The 24,228-nt window shown below is 39.2% G+C and overlaps 1 protein-coding gene across 1 annotated transcript in view; it reads left to right on the top strand.

Moving 5' to 3' along the window:
• The window catches only part of SLC35F6 (solute carrier family 35 member F6), an 802,941-nt gene that overhangs the window by 673,575 nt on the left and 105,138 nt on the right, over positions 1 to 24,228 (top strand). The window contains exon 3 of the mRNA XM_044062685.1: positions 17,092 to 17,263. Within this exon, the coding sequence (XP_043918620.1) occupies positions 17,092 to 17,263 (172 nt within the window). The remainder of the gene's footprint in view (positions 1 to 17,091; positions 17,264 to 24,228) is intronic.

The following is a 24,228-nucleotide window of genomic DNA, read 5'->3' as shown; positions in this document are numbered from 1 at the left end:
TTCAACCGTCCAGCGTTTTGTAGAATGTCCTGATTTTTGTCTTATACTTTTGCTCTTTTTTTCATAAAATGTGTGATTTTCTGGCAAATCACTGAGGCTTGAAGTCAGTAAATAATGACAGGCATTTAAATTTCAGACTTCAGATCCTTCAGAATATGCAAAACCTATTGTACTAACCTTATAAGTTTACAAGAGCAATATTTAGAATTCATCCTTGATTTTGGCTCTTTGTCCCCCAATATGTTTGTTTTTGTCCAAATTTCTTGCACTAAAAGGTTGAGCGGTATGAGTAAGAGCAAACTTAAGATAGGCAATGAACTGAAAAATTGTGTGAAAACAAGATTTTTTTATAAACACCTTTACTGAATTATCACTTGTGACATAGGGAAGCTTACTTTTATATAAAAGAAATCAAAGCATATTACTAAGTTTACGTTTACAAACATTATAGCATATATAGCAGTGGGTTCCATTCATAATTTCGAAATACTGAAATCCCGAATTTCAGTATTTTAAAATTATAGCACCGAAGCCTTGAAATCCCGAAACACCAGAAGCGCGAAATTCAAAATCCCGAAGTACGGAGATTTTGAATTAGCGCTTCTGGTGTTGCAGTGTGTGAATGGTTAGGTGTTAGTTCAGGTATGTATGTATGTGTAAGTGTGTTGGTTAGGGGCTTTAGTGTATGTCAGTGTGTGTTGTGACTGTGATGTGTGTGTGCGAGGGACTGTGAAATGTGTGGGTGTGAGTTACCTTTGTGTGTCTGATTGTGCAATCTCGGAGTTAGTATATATAAGTAGGGGGGTGTGGGGGTGCAGGGTGGCTTGCTTCCCTGCTTATATGTGCTCCAGGTTTGTCTGTGTGCTTGTGGGGGGAAGTTGTGTGTATGTTTATGTCTGTGCTCTGTGTGTAGTGTAGGTTTGGACTTTTAAGTTTAGCAGTTATGGGTTTTCGGGAATTCAAGTTTTTGCTATGTAATTTCGAAATACTGAAATTCGGGATTTCAGTATTTTGAGATTTCATAGTGAACCCATAGCAGTATATGTTATCTATAATCTAAGCAACATTACATACACTAATATCTACTTATGTTACATCTAACTTTCTCAAGCTAGCTGCAGATGGCATAGCCCTTCCCATCACCATACTTATCAACCATTCAGTCCAAGAATTCTATGTTCCCCTTCTCTGGAAGAAAGCGTTCATCATTCCCCTCCACAAAGGAGGCAACAATACTAAAATCTCCAACTTCCGTCCTATAGCCATCCTGTCCCTTATCTCAAAAGTCCTTGAAAAATGTATACACTTGCAACTCTTTCCCTACCTCCTAGACAATCAACTTCTTTCTCCAATTCAACATGGATTTAGACCTGGACATAGGACTACCACTGCCCTTCTCTCCTTCCTTGACATCATCAACCGCACCCGAGACTCTGGCAACATTGTATCTACCCTTCTCCTATACTTATCAAAGGCCTTCTGTACTGTTTCCTGCAAACCTCTCTTGTCCAAACTCTCTCTTCTCAATCTCTCCCCCTCCTCTATTAACTGGTTTTCCAGTTACCTTTATAATAGACAACAAGCTGTCAAGTGAAACAATAGTACCTCTTTATTCTTTCCACAAGGCTCTATACTAGGTCCCTTACTTTTTAACATCTTCATTAATAAGTTTCATCAATGCTTAATACCAAACTTATCCAATACACGAACGATTCCACCATAATTTGCTATTCTCAATCTCTTCCCAAACTCATGCAACTAATACAAGATGCCTTCTCTTGTAAAGAGTCTTGGATACTGAATAATCACCTTGCTCTTAATGCATCCAAAACCAAAATCATGATCTTACCTCATCTAAAAACACCTCTATTGATAAAAGTTCCTTCTCCATAGTCAATCAGAATAAGATTCCCATTGAAATAGTCTCCCATACAAACCTTCTAGGTATTATCATTAATGAAAATGTATAGTTTGACATTCATATACAAACAAGTATTAAGAAAATACACCAAAAGTTCAGAATGCTGTATCATCACAGCCGATATCGCACGCCCTCATCCAAACATATACTCTCAATTTCCTATTTCATCCCCTCTCTCTTATATGGAGCCCCTCTCCTCATCAACCTTCAATCTTCCCTAAAGTCAAAACTGTCATCCTGCTACAATAAAATCTTTAAGTTTGTGACCAAATCCTCCTCCCACCACTGTGATGCACTCCACTCCTAGAACTGGCTGGAACTCCCCCACTATCTCTCTTACATTCAACTGCTAACTGCTCACAAACTCATTTTCAAACCCGCTAACTGCCCATCCCTCTCCTCCATACTCACCTTGCATCATCCTAACAGACTACTCTGGTCCAGTAACCAGAACCTCCTTGAAGTGTACAACCTTTATGCGCACCTGGGCAAGTTCTCCTGTCTTTCTCCCTTGCTTGTCTATGGAACTCACTCCCACCCCACCCAACCCACATTCGAACCACCCAAAACTACTCCGCCTTCAGGAGCATGCTCCATTCCCATCTCTCTTCTCATTGGGAATGCTCATGTTCTCACCCCACCTGACCACCTCTATATCATTTCTGCTCCCCCTTCCTTTTTTTTCCTCCTTTCTCAAAACTCACCCTAGTGATTCCCTTCATTTCATTTCCACTCCCTCTCCCTTTTCTCCTTTCTCATACCTCACCTAGTGACTCCCTTCATTTCATTTCCACTCCCTCTCCCTTTTTTCCTTTCTCATAACTCACCCTCGTGACTCCCTTCATTTCATTTCTACTCCCTCTCCCTTTCCTGCTTTCTCTTAACTCACCCTAGTGACTCCCTTCATTTCATTTCCACTCCCTCACCCTTTTTTCCTTTCTATAACTCACCCTAGTGACTCCCTTCATTTCATTTCTACTCCCTCTCCCTTTCCTCCTTTCTCATAACTCACCCTAGTGACTCCCTTCATTTCATTTCTACTCCCTCTCCCTTTCCTCCTTTCTCATAACTCACCCTAGTGACTCCCATCATTTCATTTCCACTCCCTCTCCCTTTTTCCTTTCTCATAACTCACCCTAGTGACTCCCATCATTTCATTTCCACTCCCTCTCCCTTTTTCCTTTCTCATAACTCACCCTAGTGACTCCCTTCATTTCATTTCCACTCCCTCTCCCTTTGTTCCTTTCTCATAACTCACCCTAGTGACTCCTTCATTTCATTGCCACTCCCTCTCCCGTTTTTCCTTTCTCATAACTCACCCTAGTGACTCCCTTCATTTCATTTCCACTCCCGCTCCCTTTTTTCTTTTCTCATACCTCATCCTAGTGACTCCCTTCATTTCATTTCCACTCCCTCACCCTTTGTTCCTTTCTCATAACTCAGCCTAGTGACTCCCTTCATTTCATTTCCACTCCCTCTCCCTTTTTTCCTTTCTCATAACTCACCCTAGTGACTCCTTTCATTTCATTTCCACTCCATCACCCTTTGTTCCTTTCTCATAACTCACCCTAGTGAACCCTTCATTTCATTTCCACTCCCTCTGTCATTTTTCCTTTCTCATAACTCACCCTAGTGACTCCCTTCATTTCATTTCCACTCCCTCTCCCTTTTTTACTTTCTCATAACTCACCCTAGTGACTCCCTTCATTTCCACTCCCTCTCCCTTTCCTCCTTTCTCATAACTCACCCTAGTGACTCCTTCCTTTCATTTCCACTCCCTCCCTTTTTCCTTTCTATAACTCACCCTAGTGACTCCTTCATTTCATTTCCACTCCTCTCCTTTTTTCCTTTCTCATAACTCACCCTAGTGACTCCTTCATTTCATTTCTACTCCTCTCCCCTTTCCTGCTTTCTCTTAACTCACCCTAGTAACTCCCTTCATTTCATTTCCACTCCCTCTCCCTTTTTCCTTTCTCATAACTCACCCTAGTGACTCCCTTCATTTCATTTCCACTCCCTCACCCTTTTTTCCTTTCTATAACTCACCCTAGTGACTCCCTTCATTTCATTTCCACTCCCTCTCCCTTTTTTCCTTTCTCATAACTCACCCTAGTGACTCCCTTCATTTCATTTCCTCCCTCTCCCTTTTTCCTTTCTCATAACACACCCTAGTGACTCCCTTCATTTCATTTCCACTCCCTCTCCCTTTTTCCTTTCTCATAACTCAGCCTATTCATCTTTCACTGTTCTATTCTCCTCCTCTAATTCTTCCTCCATCTCACCTCATGAAACTTTAACTGCATAAATGCCTGCACTCCAAATTATACTTATGTACTCCAAAATACTTGTTTTAATTTCATTCAATACTTTGTTACAACACCTTGCTCAAATGTTATTATTATGTCTTCTATATAACTCTGTTTTAGTAGTTTTTGAAAGTATTGTACCTGTTAACTTTGTTGATATTAGCTTTGTAACAATTGTATATGGAGCTCTTCTTCCTGGGGCCTCCATTGAAAACGGGCTCATTCTGGCCCAATGGACTTTCCCGGTTAACAAACTGCAAATAAAATAAATAAATAAATTATTAAATTCCTGCTTTCTGTTAAACCTCATTCTTCCTGCAAAACATTTTCTGCATATATTATCCTCACAATTTCCATTTTTATCTCTGTAATTCACTCCTACCCTTTTCTAAAGATCCCACTTCCTGTTCTTTTAGCTTGGTTACAATATTCACTACTTCAAGTCTAGCTGATTTAGATTTCCATTTTCTAGTGATTGCTTTTCCGGCAGCCACCAAAATTAAACGTAATGCCTTACTATGTCCAAGCAATTCAGATCCTGTATCCCAGCTCAAAAAAAATAAATAATTTCCTAAGTTGCACTTATTTGCTCACCCAGTATTCCTGACAGAGTATTCTGTAGGGAATTTTTAAAGTCTGCTAACTCATTACACTCCCATAACATATGTTCCCAGCTACCTCTTTCTTCCACATCACATCTCCAGATGTGCCATCTAACTGAGGAAAAACTGTTTGTAATCTACATATTGATGTTGACAAAGCTTATAAACAAATATTAACTTTTCTGATGTGACAATGCTGTAGAATCCAATCATATAACTGAATTTAAAGAATGTGAATAATGATTCACTTGTCTGTGGGTCAAGAAAACCAAAACAACAAAATAATAGCAGAAATACAGATACAGCTTGCAGTGAAAAGGAAGGAAAAATAAATGCAGTGCAGTACAGGACAAGCTTTAACTGAAGCAAATGGTCCACTGTGAAAAGTAGGCATAAAGAAGAAGAAGAATTCTGGAAGAATACTGGAAAATATTAAGATAGAACCAAACACCCTAATACTGGGTGATTTTAACTACCCTGCCATTAACTGGGAAAACTACTCATGTCCCAACACCTTTGCGCAACGGTTCTTGGAATTCATAAATTCCAACGCCCTGGATCAACTAATCCATAGTCCCACCAGGGGCTCCAATATCCTAGACCTGGTCATTACCAACATGGGAAATCAATGCTCCATACCTATGGTCACCCCCTCGTTAGTCAGGTCTGACCATAAGCTAATCACCCTTAACATTCACATCCCACCCCAACCCCCAGTAAAGAAACCACCATAAAAAACTTCTCCAAAGCCAACTTCATGCTACTCAAGTCAGAAGTGACAAACTTCATGACACCCATGCAGATGGGAACTGAAAGTTCAACTGCTGAATCCTACACTAAGGCACTGTGCAAGCACATCCACTCATGCATGAATCGTGCCATCCCAAATAGAACCAAAATGCTCTCATCCAAACAAAGGAAGCCAATCTGGTGGTCCCCTGCCATAAACAAACTTTACAACAAAAGGAAGAAACTTTTGCAGAAAAGAGGAAAATCAGGATGCAAAAAACTCCCTTACTAGCCTCAGTAAGAAACTGAGATGCCTCATAAAATCCTCCAAAGCTAGTTTCTGAAAATAAAATTGCCAAAGATTCCAAAGACAACCACAAAGCATTCTATAACTATGTCAAGAATCTAAATGGCAATGCTCAGATCTGCTCTGAGCTAAAACAGAATGGCATTAAATATACTGATCCGAAGGATCTTGCCAATATCCTGGCAGTTCGATTCAGTGCCAACTTCACTCCCTCTCCCTTTTCCTTTCTCATAACTCACCCTAGTGACTCCTTCATTTCAACTTTCCACTCCCTCTCCTTTTTCCTTTCTCTGTAACTCACCTAGTGACTCCCTTCATTTCATTTCCACTCCCTCTCCCTTTTTCCTTTCTCATAACTCGCCCTAGTAACCCCCTTCATTTCATTTCCACTCCCTCTCCTTTTTTCCTTTCTCATAACTCACCCTGGTGACTCCCTTCATTTTATTTCCACTCCCTCTCCCTTTTTCCTTTATCATAACTCACCCTAGTGACTCCCTTCATTTCATTTCCACTCCCTCTCCCTTTTTCCTTTATCATAACTCGCCCTAGTAACCCCCTTCATTTCATTTCTACTCTCTCTCCCTTTCTCCTTTCTCATAACTCACCCTAGTGACTCCCTTCATTTCATTTCCACTCCCTCTCCCTTTTCACCTTTCTCATAACTCACCCTAGTGACTCCCTTCATTTCATTTCCACTCCCTCTCCCTTTTCACCTTTCTCATAACTCACCCTAGTGACTCCCTTCCTTTAATTTCCACTCCCTGTCCCTTTTTTTCCTTTCTCATAACTCACCCTAGTGACTCCCTTCATTTCATTTCCACTCCCTCTCCCTTTGTTCCTTTCTCATAACTCACCCTAGTGACTCCCTTCATTTCGTTTCCACTCCCTCTCCCTTTGTTCCTTTCTCATAACTCACCCTAATGACTCCCTTCATTTCATTTCCACTCCCTCTCCTTTTTTCTTTCTCATAACTCAGCCTATTCACCTTTCTCTGTTCTACTCTCCTCCTCTAATTCTTCCTCACTCGCACCTCATGAAACTTTAACTGCATAAATGCCTGCACTCCAAATTATACTTATGTACTCCAAAATACTTGTTTTAATTTCATTCAATACTTTGTTACAACACCTTGCTCAAATGTTATTATTCTGTATTTTATATTACTGTGTTGCTCAAATGTTATTATTCTGTCTTCTATATTACCTTGTTTTAGTAGTTTTTGAAAGTATTGTACCTGTTAACTTTGTTGATATTAGCTTTGTAATAATTGTATATGGAGCTCTTCTCCCTGGGGCCTCCATTGAAAATGGGCTCATTCTGGCCCAATGGACTTTCCCGGTTAACAAACTGCAAATAAAATAAATTAAAAAATTATTAAATTTCTGCTTTCTGTTAAACCTCATTCTTCCTCCAAAACATTTTCTGCATATATTATCCTCACAATTTCCATTTTTATCTCTGTAATTTACTCCTACCCTTTTCTAAAGATCCCACTTCCTGTTCTTTTACCTTGGTTACAATATTCACTACTTCAAGTATAGCTGATTTAGATTTCCGTTTTCTAGTGATTGCTTTTCTGGCAGCCACCAAAATTAAACTTAAGGCCTTACTATGTCCAAGCAATTCAGATCCTGTATCCCAGCTCAAAAAAAAAAAAATTCCTAAGTTGCACTCATTTGCTCACCCAGTATTCTTGACAGAGTATTCTGTAGGGAATTTTTAAAGTCTGCTAATTCATTACACTCCCATAACATATGTTCCCAGCTACCTCTTTCTTCCACATCACACCTCCAGATGTGCCATCTAACTGAGGAAAAACTGTTTGTAATCTACATATTGATGTTGACAAAGCTTATACACAAATATTAACTTTTCTGATGTGACAATGCAGTAGAATCCAATCATATAACTGAATTTAAAGAATGTGAATAATGATTCACTTGTCTGTGGGTCAAGAAAACCAAAACAACAAAATAATAGCAGAAATACAGATACAGCTTGCAGTGAAAAAGAAGGAAAAATAAATGCAGTGCAGTACAGGACAAGCTTTAACTGAAGCAAAAGGTCCACTGTGAAAAGTAGGCATAAAGAAGAAGAAAAAAACTGCAACATTGCAGTTGTTCAGTCTTTTTTAGACCTTGGTACCTACACTAGTAGTCCTTAGTCACGTTATGCTTACACTGAATGGCATTTGATTATTCATGCAATGTCTACCATCAGGTATGCCCCATCCAGGGAGAGTTGCAGGGGTTAAAGCTTGCCCGGCTGACTAGGATGTATAGTGTCTGGAATGCATTTGTTATACTGTGGCCTGCTTTGGTAATTGATTGACAGGTGGGTGTTACCCTTAAACCCTGAGCTCCTTGTGCATGATTGTAGCATCCAGGGTTTGACACTCAATGGGTCTTTGTGGTACAAGTTCACATCTTCATGTGGGATGCGGTAAGTTGACCTTGAAGACAAGTACTTACATGTGATCGCTAGTATCCACTGGAAATGAAGCCATGGTGACTGTGCCCCCATACACTACACACACACACACACACACACTGCAGTCTCTCCCACACAGACAGGTGATCAGGCTATGCCTCATCACTCCTTTTTTCCCCCACACCAGCTCCAGCAGATGCCTGATTTGCTAATTGAACTCGGATCACCTGGTCATAGTTAGGGTTATATCTCCCTGCACCACTGGAGCTAATAATATAGAGTTTGACCTGTCATTAAAATAAGTAGGCAAAGGGGGAATACCATTCAAAGAAATATAATAACAAACTTGTGATGACATGCCAAGGACAGTAGCAATTGTCTACTGATGTAGGAAGGATGGCAATAACATTTATGTATAAATATTTTTGTTGTGCCCCTTTATCTCAGTCCAGTGTTAGTAAGTGTGTCTTTAACATTGGCTTCTCTGATTTTATGCACATTCTGCCCTGTACTGATTATGTCTTTATAACAGCGAGGAACATTTTCTACCTATAGTTTATAACATAAATAATATTTGACCTTGTAGATTTATGCCACATTTCCGTTCTTTCTCTTTGCATGTGTATATCCATTTCTCCATTTCCTTTGCTTTTCAAAAAAAAAAACTATCATAAATGTGTGTCTATTCTCATAAAAGGTTATTTAAATTTGAGCAGACTATAATTGCATGTCAATTTGACTTTACATATGTTTACAGAGCTTTCACTCCACTGGCTAAAATTATTACTGGCATGAAATAGTCCTGCAATAAAGCAAAGTAAACTCTTTGTATGCAACATTATAGGCAAAACATCAACATTAAAAGAATTACCTTACTTCAAATGCACATAAAACAGTAATAAAACAGCAAAAAGGCAAGCAAGAAAAGTGGACACATAATAAAGAATGCCATACAACTTGAATAAAATGGCAGATCAGGTCATGCATACACTTCTGGAAAAACATTTGTTGAATATAGTTTTTAAATATCCAGTAATGGGCCAGCTCTGCATTTAGCAATGCAGAATATTTAATTGCTCATAATGGAGGAGCGAACAAGACAAATGGCTGACAGTAGACAGTATCTTTATGAAACACTCACTAACATAGCTGGACTTAAGCATAGGCCAACCTGGCGGTTGCCTAGGGTGCCGCTCTAGCAGGGGTGCTTTTCCAGTATTTATTTGGTGTAGGTAGACCAAGATGGGGGCACCAGGTGGTGTGGTGAGGGCACCCTGGAGCCATTTTGCCTAGGGCACCGGTTGACCTTAAGCCGCTCCTGCTCACTAAACTACTGGATTGGTGAGGGTCGTATGGTATAGTAGAACAAAGGTGATAGTTCTTCTAATTTGAATCTTTGTCAGAAATGTTAGTATAATAAAAATGTCTATCCCTAGAAACAATTAAGTCACATGGCATTGATAGCATCAGTTCATAAGTCAAAAGTGCTTTGTCTGAGTAAGATTCAGCAAATATTAATTGAGAACATTGGAAAACATCAAACTTCTTACTTTCTTATACTGTAAAAAGAAGCCTCTGCCTATTTTCCAGATGAGAAGTTGCCCACCATCACTGCTGTATTCTTTTATCGGGGATTACTTGTTAGTTAGAGTACATCACAAAGTTCTGAATATGAATGCATTGTTATATGCTGGGATCTCCTACCACCATATGAACTCTGCTGATTATACTAGACCATGTTGCTTATTGAAGGGTCATCTCCTTAAGCAGAACTGCTCTGTGAGTTATACAGTTTGACTTATATTGTATACAGAAGATGAGTTTTTAGTCCTTCAAGCATCAAATGGTCATCATAGCCCCTCCCTACAGTAATGGCTCATTCTGGAAAATCTTATATTAGCTTTCTGAAACTTTTATGATAAGGGTGGTTCTTATTCCAGTATGAATATCTGTATTGTTTACTGGCATTTGTCCCTTTCATTATTTCAGAAAGTACTTGTATCATTCATGCTCTTGTTTTCTTGCATTTAATTTTAATATTGCAGCTGCAACACTTGTTTAATGCACAGTTCAGATAATCGGTTAGCTTTATGATGCTGATTGTTTTGAAAATATAAGCTCTGTTGCTTTTTGCTATGAAGGCCATATACCAGAAAATTATTATCTTTGATCCTAAGAATTTTTTCATTCCTCTAATTATATAAAACAGATCATTGCGCAAGTAGCTGATATGTAAAAGCATTCTTGATTTGCTGTGGTCTTATATATCTTACAGTGTTGCACTTCAACTAGTAGCATAGCTTGAGTGGGGTAAAGGGAACAGCTACCCTGGTAGCAAAGTACTAGAGATCACGACTGGCAGATGGATGAGGTTTCAGTGCACTGCAGATTACCATCATTCATATGCTGGTATTGCATTTGTTGGCATAATTCAGAAGTTAGTGGTAAATGTGTGGCATAAACTGCAACTGATGCTTGATACATGGTAGCAAGCAGTTGCAACAGTTGAAGAAAGAAGAGTTACTGCTCAACTTAAAGTTGGGGGGGGTTCTAGATCAGGGGATGACATCAGGTGGCAAATAGCTTGCTAGACCTCTACAGTTGGGGAGTGGGGTTCTAGATCAGGGGATGGCATCAGGTGGCAGAATAGCTAGCTACACCTCTGCAGTTGGGGAGTGGGGTTCTAGACCAGGGGATGGCATCAGGTGGCAGAACAGCTAGCTACATCTCTGCTACAAACTACTGAAACATGCCAATGACTCAGTTGCATGCTGCATTTTCTTGGGACTGTAAGCTAAATTTGAGGACTGAAAGCTAAGTGTGAGGACTGTAAGCTAAGTGTGAGGACTTTAAACTAAATGTGAGGGACTGTAAGCTACATGTGAGGGACTGTAAGCTATGTGTGAGGCACTGTAAGCTACGTGTGAGGGGACTGTAAGCTAAGTGTGGGGAACTGTAAGCTACATGTGACAGGCTGCAAGCTAAGTGCAAGGAGACTGTAAGTTATGTCTGAGGACTTTAAACTAAGTGTGAGGGACTGTAAGCTCAATGTGAGGGAATGTAAGTTATGTGTGAGGGACTGTAAGCTAAGTGTGGGGGACTGTAAGCTATGTGCGATGGGCTGCAAGCTACATGTGAGGGGCTGTATGCTATGTGTGAGGGGACTGTATCCTATGTGTGGGGGACTGTAAGATATGTGTGATGGGCTGCAAGCTACATGTGAGGGACTGTAAGCTATGTGTGAGGGACTGTAAGCTATGTGTGAGAGGACTGCAACCTACATGTGAGGGACTGTAAACTATGTGTGAGAGGACTGTAACCTACATGTGAGGGACTGTAAGCTATGTGCGAGGCACTGTAAGCTAAGTGTGGGGGACTGTAAGCTAAGTATGGGGGACTGTAAGCTACGTGTGACAGGTTGCAAGCTAAGTGTGAGGGGACCGCAAGCTAACTGTGAGGGAAATGTAAATGAAGGATAACTAGCAATGTTGAATAACATAGTCTGTTTATGAAGACAAAATAACTGAAGAGTGCACCATGCCAATATTGACAATAATACCCATGTGCCCATAAAATAATCCAACATCCAAATTGATAAAATGCAGTTAAAAAAAGAAAAAAGAACAGCATATCAGCAGCTTCTTTTTTGTATCAGTCACAGTTCAAAAGCATGTCAAAGCAAATAGCAGAAAAAAGCATGAACACTTATAAGCTGTATTAAATCACAACCAACAAAAAGCCACAGATCATAGAAATCACAAAAAATATTTGAAAATTGAAAAAAACACATATAATATACTAATCTAGATATATAGTCATAATATGTGTGTAAATATATAAATTAAAAATGAAGTATTAATTATTAAAATAATTCTAATAAAAGTATGAGGCCTGGGGTGTTGGTTATTTATGAACATAGCCCTTATTCTATCATTTTGGCCCATATCTATTATGGATTATAGAACCACCATTGGCTAGCTGAACCATTAGGCGTCCAATTAATAAACACAACATATATTATTTTTTGTGTAATAATACTCATTTATTGATTATTTATTATGTGACATCTGTTAATTAAGATATTTTGTTTTTCTACGACTGATTGATTTGTGATTAGCTGCTGATGATGTCGTGAAAGGCTGTCTCAACCAGCTGTTTATTTCTTCAACTGCTGATGCTGGCGCTTTATTTGACTTTTGTGTGGCAGCACCTTTTAAGTCTTTGGTGTTTTTATTAATGGTCATTTACGGTGCCGCTGGGCCACGTCGTTGACTACTGTTATTTTATGGTCACTCGGTATTTTAACTCATGCTTCTCTTTAGCCCAGCAGCATCATCAACATAGTCTGTTTGCTCATGGCTGCCTCGTGATGTGTGACATGGCTAATAGTACAATGATCAAATTACTACAGTTAAACAGAATTTGCTGAGGCATATAGAAGCTATTCAAGCCTCCTGCACCAGCTGGATATGCATATCTTCTTACACCTGTACAACATAATATGTACTGTATACTGGGTATTTAAATGGATGAGTGTAGTCATCAGTACTGAATGTTTTAATATATTTCAGCAATTACACACTAAGGGTGCCACAATGAGCAAGAGGCATCAGACATTGTGGGTACTTATGTACTGTATATTGATTGAAAATTCCTAAAACTTTTGCTATACTAATGCATTGCTAAAGTACTTCAAACTTTAGGTCTGTATTGTAAGCAACTTCAGCTATCTATATAATCCTCTGCTGAAAGGTGTATTCATTTGTATGTAAATGTATGCAACAATGCAACATATGCTTTATAAACCTGCTCAGCTGTCTCTATGGAAATTCCACATATGTATACTTATTTCTGTTATGGTATATACTTCCTGTATTTTCTCAATCACTCTATAATTATATATAATTTATGTCTTGCAATATATTTCTATTATTGTCAAACTTTAACAATTTCCTGGGCTGAGAATGAAACAGGTCATTAGTTATCACTGCTCTGCTATGGCTAAGACATTTAAGTAAATAAATAAATAATAAACAATTAAAAAAACTGCACAATATAGAGGATTGTGATCAGGTCTCTGCTCATAACCAGTTTATTATGTGTTCAAAAAATGGATGCCACGAAAGTCACCTCAACTATTTTGAAGTGAACTTGATATCCATTACAAGAACACATAATATATCACTTTTAATCAGATAAATCTGTTCATCATTCATTGTAATACATGGAACTTTACCTGCCCCAATATATTACAAGTTAGAAAGTAAAAAAAAGCATATTTGAAAAAAGTATATATATGAGTGTAGCATTTTACAACTTTGAAAGCAGTAACACACCTGCCTTTCAGGCTTAAGCCAGGAGAAAACTACTTTTAACAAACATCACCTTTCAAAACTATTAGAAGTTTACTCTGCCACACTTTTATTTTGTGTGCAGTTGTGTGAAGTGTGTTACAGATTTCAAAATGGCCAGATTTCTCTGATGCAGTTTTGTGGTGCTGCTATCTGTTCAATAGAAAGACTAAACAATAACAACATTGAAAAGTGCATAACATAGAGGATTATGATTGGGTCTGTAATCATAATCTGTTTATTATGTATTGTGACATAGAAGCCATGAGATTCACCTTGACAACAAAGCTTGAGAGGTGTGTCTTAGTATCCATTTTGAGAACACATAATTAAATGTTATGTTTAGTGAGCTGATAGAGCTTTATCTGCTCTATGTATCATTTACAGAAAAAGAAGGAATTAAAGACAGTGTTGGAGTGTACAGTGTCTTACCAGGTTTTCAAACCAGTAAAGTGCCTAGTACTGTCAAACAGACAGCAGCATACCTTTAAACTCATTTGCTCAAGAATTCAGAACAAATAAAAGTGTGGTTATAACTTACTTAAAAGTTAACAGATAGGTTGTACATCAACATGCTTTTTCTGAACAATAAGTAATATCATATGATCATAAGATCATAGAAGGTTACTAGGCTATTGGCCCTAAGGCCTCTACAAGCTTAGCCATGTTATACCCTTGTTCCTTTATGGACCAAGATATATAGTCTATGTCTGCACATGAATCTAAGATCAGCACTAAGAGGGACATAGGTGAAACCCCCTGTGTAAATTTAAAGTTTCCCATCCAATTGTCCAGGTTATGCTTAAATAGGGTCATTAAGGAGCTCTGTTTTACATGAATTGTGAGTTTGTTCCAGAGGAATGGCAACCTCTGGGAGACATATCTGTCTCTCCAGCATGTCCTGTTAATATCGCAGGTTAGGTTAAGATCCCTATTGTGAGAGAGTCTTGTCCCATTGGATTTGCAGATATGCAGCAGCTCCATGAGACTGCTCTATAGGCCAGGCAAAAGTCACCTCCAAACAGTCTATGCAATACTGTGTAAACTGATAGGGTTTTCACTCTGTCCATGTTGGTCATGTGTTGTAGGCCCTGAATTTTCTTGGTGAGGAACCCCTGAGGCCTTTCCAGTTGCTTCAGATGTCTGGTGAGGTACATATAGAGGGGATCATTGTACTATATTATTGGTGTGATGAGAGTTGAGTACAGGGGAGTTATAACCTCCTTAGCTTTGGATGTTGTACCTTTGCTTATGAGGTGTATAATGGAGAAGGCCTTCCTTACTACTGTGGACACCTGATGATCAAAATTAAGGCTGCCATCAACTTGCATTCCTAAATCTCTCACCACTGGGTTTGAACTCAGGGGGATATTGTTAATGTTGCAATTAGCAGGGGTTTCTCCTTTGCCAAAGGGGATGATAATACTTTTTTTGTGTTTCATTTAAGTCCATAGCTTTAACACCAATTATTTGTCTGTTTAAGTCTATTTTGTAGTATGTTGGCATCTTTGGGGGATTTGATGATTGCACCCAGTTTGCAGTCATCAGCAAACGTGGTAAGCCATAAGCCATCTATTTTTGCCTAAACGTCTGAAAAATAGATACCAAACAGTAGGGGTCCTAGCACAGATCCCTGTGGAATACTTTGGGGGATTTGATGTTTGCACCTAGTTTGCAGTTATCAGCAAACTTGGTAAGGCATAGGAGTAGGCATTCTATTTTCACCTGGAATTCTGAAAAACAGATACCAAACAGTAGGTGGCCTAGCACAGATCCCTGTGGAATACCACTGGTATCAGCTCTGCTAGTAGAGTTGGTATCCCCTATCCCCGATTTTGACTGTATCTATACTGTTTGTGAGCCACTTGGCAACTCATCTTGTGACATAAGGGTTAATCTCCAGCTGGTTGAGTTTCTCAATGATGCCTGAGTGAGGGATTGTGTCAAAGGCCTTGGCTAGGTTGAGATAGGCAGTATAAACTGTTTTGCCTTCATCCAGGGCCTTGGTGACATTCTCAAAGAAGTCCACCAGGTTTAGCAGGCAAGATCTGCCCTTAACAAAGCCAAACTGGGTCTGGTCAAGAGTTTGAAGGCCACCTATATCCTTGTTGATAAGATCCATGATGATTCTCTCCATAGCCTTGCAGATAAGGCTGGTTAGGCTTATGGGTCTATATTTCCCAGGGTCAGATGAGGGATCCCCTTTATGCAAGGAGATTATGGTTGCTGTTTTCCACTCAGCTGGGACAAAGACAGTGCTTAGACTGAGACTGAAGAGCATGCTCAGTGGTTCCACTAACTCCTGTTTTAGATGTTGTCCGGTCCCATAGATGCTGCCTTTTTGGCCTTGGAGAGTGCAGCTATGGCCTGCTGTCTGGAAATATTCGGCAGAGGACTGGTGACAGGTATGTTATGGGGTATGATTGGTGGGGACAGAGGGGTGAAGTTTTCATCAAACCTGTCAGCTAGCAGGTTGGCGATGTCCTTAGGTTCAGCATAAGTGGTACCATCCACAGCTAGTTCAGTACAAAGCTGCACCTTCCCTTTTAGATTTCAAATATAGTTAAAGAATGCTTTGTGATTTACCTTAGCTAAAGATGCTAATTTAGTTTCATAATTAGCTTTATAGGGCTTCACAAGATGTCTAATATGTTTGTTTATGCTCTGGATGGAGTTCTTCCTTTTCTGGGAATGTTCCCTCTTGTTTTTTTGACAGCAGTTTCTTTCTCTTATTGTGTAACCTACCTATGCTAGATGTTCACCAGGGTGGCTTACTTTTTCGTGAGGATCTTGATTTGATCTGTATGGCTGAGTGTATACATTTATATAGGTGTTTACACAGGACATTTGTGTACACCTCAGTATAGGAGTCATTGCTGTCAGTGTTGGCAGGGGGTATAAAACAATTGCTGCCATAGCTCAGATTTGGAGTGCTTTTGCAAGGAAGAGTGGGCAAATATTGTCAAGTCAAGATGTGCCATGCTGTTAGACTCCTACCCAAAAAGATTGAATGCTGTAATTAAATCAAATGGTGCTTCAACACAGTATTAGTTTAAGGGTGTGCACACTTATGCAACCAGCTTATTTGTACGTTTTTTATTTTTTCCCCTAACAGATTTGTTTATTTTTCAATTGAATTGCAGAGGTTATAGGTTGCATTAAAGGTGGGAAAAGTTTTGAAATAATTTATTGTGGTCTCATTTTTTTATATCACAAAAACCTGGCATTTTAACAGAATGTGTACACTTCTTATATCCACTATATAACAAGCGCCGTGTTCAATGTGCTGATCTAGGAAATGTTTCTGCACCAGCATGCTACTGATTCATTGCATGTTTTTATAATATATAGTTGGTGATCACTAGATCCCATTTAACACTGAAGTTCTTTTAAGCAGCTATTAATTTTCACTTCATTTTGTGATATACATCCTTTTTTCTTATAGGCAGTTGGCATGTTCCTTGGTGAACTAAGTTGCATTTTTGTATTCTATATTGTATTAATACAAGACAGAAGGCATCCAGAACCACAAATGAACACCAATCAAAGATTCAATCCATTCCTGTTTCTTCCGCCAGCAATGTGTGACATGATAGGAACCTCCATTATGTACGTTGGTAAGTCACATAAAAATTAACAGATGTTAATAAATATGCAAACAGTGACTTACCATGAGTGGCCTCAGATATACAACTGAACATATTTAAAGTACATGCACTTGTACTTCTGTTTGAATTATTGTGTGAAATTTTAGATATGAAACTCAACAGACATTTTTGATGTTTTCTCTGTCTGTCTTGCTGAACCACATTTGATTTAATTCAACTTGTTTTCCAATAATACAACTACATAAGCTGCTTAAAAGTGACATAAAGGCAATGCAAAATTGAGGAGCATTTTCCAAACTGAAACATAATTAGCACAATCACTCCTGAACTCACAGCTTTACTTTAGTACATTACATAATATAACTGTTTCACATACCAGTGCTCCCATCCACATGAGGTAAAAATACTGTTTATATTGTCATTTTTTAGCTAGTAATCCTGCAGGGCCTACCAGAGATAAAGGAAGATATGCAGTAAATAATGAATACAGAGGTGGAAAGCAGAGTTAACAGGACTAACATAAGCATGTCTGAGTACAATTTACACAAGAAAACACTTAACTGTATTTTTATCCTAAATACAGCTAATATGTATGCTAAGATTGAACTCCGAAGCAGTCATAATGTCATAGTCAACCCTTCAGTGCAGTTAAGAACATAATATCATAGGGAAATACAAGGCAGATGTGTCACACAACTGTTTATATCGGGTCTGTATCACCACATCGAATGGTGATAAGCTCAAACGCCCTTTGATCGAACAGAAAAATCCAAAAGCCCTAAACCGTGAAGTTACGGAACATGGATTTAATCTGTGGGCTATCTTTGGGGCTTTGCTATTTCCTCCACTGTAGTGTGATCTTATACTTGGTATATTTAAGTAGGGGGGGTGTGGGGAGCACAGCCCCCCATGTTGGGGGTGGGGGGTGAAGCTCCTCACTTCAGTTTGTTTTAAAGTTGTGATTTCTTTTTTCACGGAGCAGCGATTTTTTTTCCCTGGGAAAAAAATCGCTGTTCCGTGAGTTCACTGTTTAGGGTTTTCAGACTTTTAGGTTCGAGCAAAGGGCATTCAAACTTATCACCATGCTATGTGGTGCTATAGACCCATTTATATCATGTCAGTCTCCACCCTCATGCTCTACCTCCAATTCTTATGACTGGCCCAGATTGAAATAATGGTTAACCATCCAATTACCCAGGATTAATTTAAAAGATCCTTGGATTTCAGTCTTTTTAACATGAGAGAAAATGTGTGCCAAGTGAGTGGTAGGCTATGGATAATAAATTTGTCTCTCCAGTGTAGTTTATTTATGTGCCGATTAAGATTTAAGTCCCTAGTTCTAGTATTAGTGGAGATATCTGATTTGAGAAGATACAGAAACTCAGGGAGGTTGGGGTCCCTAATAGCACACAATACAAGGCATAGATCACCCTTCAAAAGCTTATGAGAAACCAAGTAAAGGGATAGTGCCTTAAGCCTGTCCTGACAAGGCAAGAATTTTAAGCCAGCAATCTTTTTGGTGAGGAACCTCTGGGGCTTTTCTAGTTGTTTAATATGTCTATGAAGATATATGCCAAGGGAAGTAGTATATTCAATAATTGGTCTATTTAGGGCTGCATAAACAGACATAATAACTTCTTTTTAACTTGTTGATACATATCAGTTGTGCTAAATAGAAGGATTGTCTGGATATTGTTAGTTAAGGATGGTTAAAGAAGAAGGAATTATCAACTCAGGTTTCAAAATTCCTCATAAAACTGAAATTACCTGAAATAACCTGATTATCGATCTGGCAGTAATAGAAGTCTTCCATGATTACAAAGACACAGCAGTATATAAAAATGCACAGCATACACATCATTACAAATGATTATAAAAACAAGCATGTGGAACTTTAACCAGAATCCATTCCGAAGAAGCAACAGAAGAAAGCATGCAGTTAGCCTCTGTATGGTCTGTCATTTTGCTGGAGCCCCCCACCAGGGATTCTAGCATGAATGTTAGGAAAAATTACCAGTATTTAGTCTACGGCAATGTTTTTAAAATTGCAAGGCCAGCTTCCCTAAGAAATGCATAGTTATGTCAGTCAAGGCTCCAGTAAAAAATCTGAAAACTCTTCTATATTTAAAATGTTCTAAAGTTTAAGCATGGTTTCTACAAAAGATCATCTTAGATCTAGAATAATAGGTTTTGAACATAAGATTACAGACTTAAGTCATGGCACATGCGTAAATTACTATGAAGAATAGTGTGTAAGACTAGATATATAGGGGTTCTAATCTCACTCCAACCAACTTGGTGTGTGTGTGTGTGTGCTGTCCAGTGTTCTATACACATAAATAGGTAGTGTAGGTAGTGGTAATGTTCTCACAGCAGCCAAGGTAGTGTATGTGGATGTTAGACAGTGTTTTAGCTCTACTAGAAAAGCTCAACCAGACTCTGCCACAGCTTGCTTTGGGGGAAAGGTTAGTTTGCTTTAGATTTCTTGCACTATGTATAACTTTATTGCCTTTTTCTATTTTTTATACAATGATTTGTTTTCTTTACACTGTGTTTTACTTGTATTCTGCTTTTAATTGCATGTTACAATTTCAAAAGAGACCACAGCTGTGTCTCTTGTGAGTCAAACAGAAAATAGAACAGGTCACTTAAGGAGTCACACAGAAGTTAGAACAGAACAGTTAATGTTAACTATCTGTGAACTGAGGGGTTGAGTTATGAACTAAATGTTCTATTTAAGGGGTAAAATAAAACATTTCAAGGCTTTACTGGAAAAGTACACCCAGACTCTCCCACAATTAGTTTGCTTTTGATTTATTGTACTCTGCAATATTTTATTGCCTTTTTCTGTTTTAATACTGTGATTTGTTTTATTTACGCTGTGTTTTACTTGTATTCTGCTTTTAATTTGATATTAAAACTTGGAAAGAGACCACAGCTGTATCTAGTCAGGCAGAATTTTCCCACTCTTCCACCCTGTTGCTGTTGTGTTCTTAAACACCATTGTCTTTCTAGTTGCCTACCCCTTATGTTAATTTGACCATATATCTCCTTCCCTCTCTCCTTTCATTGGCTGGTGTGAGTAAGCACAAAATTATTATTTTGTGAAATCACTCCGCTTCAACTATTTACATTTATTGGCCATCCCACTCTACTCCATAGTACCATATTACAAAAGTATCCACTCCCCTTTCAATCTATCTTGCTATTTTAAAATTAGCAGCTCTTCACTTAGACATCTAAAACTTAAGTTACCCCCTTTCATATATAACTGCTTAGTGCACACTGCAGTGTTAAGGATATTAAATCATTTTTATCTTACTTTTAAACATCTATTGCAAGACCACCAGTTATTGGAAAGCCTACCTTCTGCCTCTCAGTAGTCATCTTGGGATTAGTGCTTTTGCTTGCTCCAGGTGAGAAAAGGAGTACAGGGACATTATTACCTGGAGACTGCCGGTCACCAAAAAGTCTAATAACTGTTTTATAGGTGACAGCTTGAAATCAGTACTTATATTCTGGTCCTGGTGAGAGAAGGAGCAGAGTGCATTGATTCCTGATGGTTCTGGTTGGAGAGTGAGTGTCTGTGCTTAATGTTCCTGATTGGTCTGGTTGCTATTTAAGGCATCTACCAGGAAAAGGCTACAACAAGCCTACAGACCATTGCATCATCTGGAATAAGACTGTGAATCACCAAACAGGCTGTGGCCTGCTTCTCATCTTGGGATCGGTGCTAATGTTTTGTTCAGATGAGAGAAGAAGCAAAGGAGCATTGTATCTCAGCAGAGTAAAGCTGTGGTGAGACCAGCATTAATAATAGCCAGACAGTAGCCATTCATGCGACTCCCCTCTTTTCATAATTATTGACAAGCTAATTCTTTGTTTTCAGAAATTACTGCTTGATTTGTTTCTAACTTGAAAATATTTGCCTTCTTCTTCTTCTTTCGGCTTTTTCCCGGTTAGGGTTGCACAGCGGATCACCTTGTCCGCTCATGATTGGCAGTGGAGTTTTACAGTATCGAGTTGCCAGCCCGGCACCCAACCTTCCACAGAAGGCACACACACATGCACACACTCCCACCTAGGGCCAATTTTAGTGTGTCCAATCCACCTACAGCATGTCTTTGGGATGTGGGAGGAAACCAGAGCACCCGGAGGAAACCCACGCGACCACAGGGAGGACATGCAGACTCCGCACAGAAGGCACCCCAGTCAAGGATCAAACCAGAGAACCTCTTGCTGTGAGGCAGCAGTGCTAATTACTGCATCATGGTGGCCACCCAAAATATCTGCCTAAATACTTCAATCTTAAATTTTCAGGGTCTACATATTAGTTTCCCCTCAAGTGTTTGGCAGTGCTCTGTATAGACTCAGACAACTTGAGTGACATTTTCCTGTAAAAGCACAACTGAAATTTCTCCAATACCTAGTTGCACACAGGACTAGTTTGCAGTAGCAAGCACTGTCCACATAGCTGCAAACTAGATACTCCTGACAGTGATTAACATTCTCACTCCAACTGTCTAATCAATAAAAAAAGGGTCTGTTGCCATGGATATGAAGTTTCCTTCTTTCTCCATTACCAGCTTGGTAGATATGAGCATCCTGAGGCAATGTAGAAATTGCCTCATGTTTTCTGACACCCAGTTAATTCACAAACAGACTGATATGGTATGTGAGAGATGTATTTGCACAATGTCACTGGAGCTAAAGCTCTCGCATAAAAGTACTCCTAATGTCAATAAGGTTGCCAGTAGTACACACACTGCAGCCATCACACACAACTCAAAGCAGACATATCAACCCACATATGCTGTGGCACTTAAATGTAACCCTCCTAAACCAAAATACCTCTTAGATGAGGTACAGATAACAAATACCCTCAGCAACCCCAAAGCGTTTTTTCAAAACAACACCCACATCAACATATAGAGCTACAATTCATGGAGCCTTTACCTCTAAGCCCATAAGGCAAGCCACCACACAATCCAACATTCTAGTCATTGAAGACTCCAATGTGAGACACACTGATGTCCCTCTCACCAGGCTGAGTAAGGAGAAAGTCACAGTCAGTTGCTTCTCAGGGGCTAGGATCCACCACATTACACACACACACACACTCAGGCCTTTGGATGACAAGTACCAATATGATTTAGTCATAGTCCATGTGGGAGTAAATGACCTGAGAAGTACCTTTCTAGACTATATGAAAAGAGACATCATGGAGATCTTGAAATATGTGTCTCAGGCTGGTATCAGCCTTGCACTGAGAAGCATTTTACCTTCTCCAAGTTTGATGCCACAGTATGAACAAAAGATGATTGACTTTAATAATTGGCTTAGTTTCTGGTGATATTCTAAGAGGGTGCAATATTTGTCAGCATGGAAAGAGATGGTCAACAGACCACAATGTTTTGACAGAGATGGTCTGTACATCTCCCCTCTAGGCTTTTGAATATTAACTAAAACATTGTCTTCCCCATAGTGCCTTTTTTAGGCAATGCTAAACTGAAAGTACTTCTGACATAGCAAATCAAAACCAAGAAAATCTAAAGGTATTATTGCTCAATGCTATGAGTCTAAACAAAACACTCCCTCCCTAGACAGTCTCTTTACCCTAGAGAATGCTGACATCTATGCGGTCAATGAGACATAGTTTAAAGCCAAGGAGACCACACCAACAGTGCAAGGTTATAATGACTTCCACATGTTTAGACCAGCTATTTCACAGACAGGGACTAAAGGTGGAGGTGTCTCTATATACATCAAAAATAAATATATCTCAAGGCTGGTCAAACAGGTCAATGCACTTGAGCTGCTTCATGCTCAAATTACCATAGGCAAAATTCAATACCACTTCCCTGCAAGCTCTAGGTCCCCTCCATGACCCAGGAAACCCATACCATGTATTTAAACATATTAGAAACACTAAACATCCAACCCAATACCATATGTATGGGTGACTTTAATTGCCTCACTATTAACTGGGAATCCTATACAACACCAGAAATGCATGCACAGAGATTCCTGGAATTTGTAAACACAAACTCCCTGGACCAGATAGTCAATATACTAGTAAGGGTTGCAACCATACTGGATCTGGTCCTCACCAGTATTGGACAGTGCTGCACAACCTCTACTGTAATGCCTTCCCTGGCAAGATCATTTCACAAAATGGTCTCCTTTGAAGTAAAAATAAAACCTGGACCCCAGTTAAACTTGGAATATTTAGGAACCACTCTAAAGCTCATCTCCTGCTATTAAAGGATAACCTGGCAAAATGTCAAGCCTCCATAAACCCTGAGAACATTGGTGCCTATGCAGAATTGTTCACAGGAACATTTACAATCATGGTAACAGCTGCATGGAGGCAGCTGTACGAACCAGGAAAAAGTACAAAACTAACTCAAAAAACAAGCCATCCTGGTGGAATCACAAAATCAATAAGCTGTATAACAGAAGGAATAAAATCATGGCAAAAATTAGGAGGTACAGCACCCAGCAGGATGAAAGCACTCTCATCAACTAAACAAACAATTCAGAGGACAAATAAAGTCTACCAAAACCAAATTTGAGGTAAGTTTGGCCTCCCAGGTCAAGGACAACCACAAGGCATTCTTTAGCTATGTCCGCAACCCCAAAGGCAACACAATTGTGGGCAGAGCTCATTGTAAATGAAGCCACCTATACTAAACCAGAAGACATAGCAAACCTCCTGGCTGATAATTTCACCTCCAACTTTACCCCTCTCTCCTCCCAACCTTCATTCAGGAAATACCATCAAACATAACTCCCCCTACTATCACTAGGGGACATGTCCTTAATGCTTTCTCTAAGACTAAGAACACTGCATCAATAGGCCCAGTCAGTATCCCAGGATCCCTTCAACATAGCATGAAACATGACCTATCAGGGCCTCTGGAATTACTATTTAACTGTAGCCTTCAACAGGCTTTGTACCTCATGAATGGAGA

This window comes from Protopterus annectens, chromosome 2.part1, assembly GCF_019279795.1.
Source record: "Protopterus annectens isolate FY-2018-M chromosome 2.part1, PAN1.0, whole genome shotgun sequence".
Classification (NCBI taxonomy): Eukaryota; Metazoa; Chordata; order Ceratodontiformes; family Protopteridae; genus Protopterus; species Protopterus annectens.
This window is presented reverse-complemented; position numbering and strand designations above follow the sequence as displayed.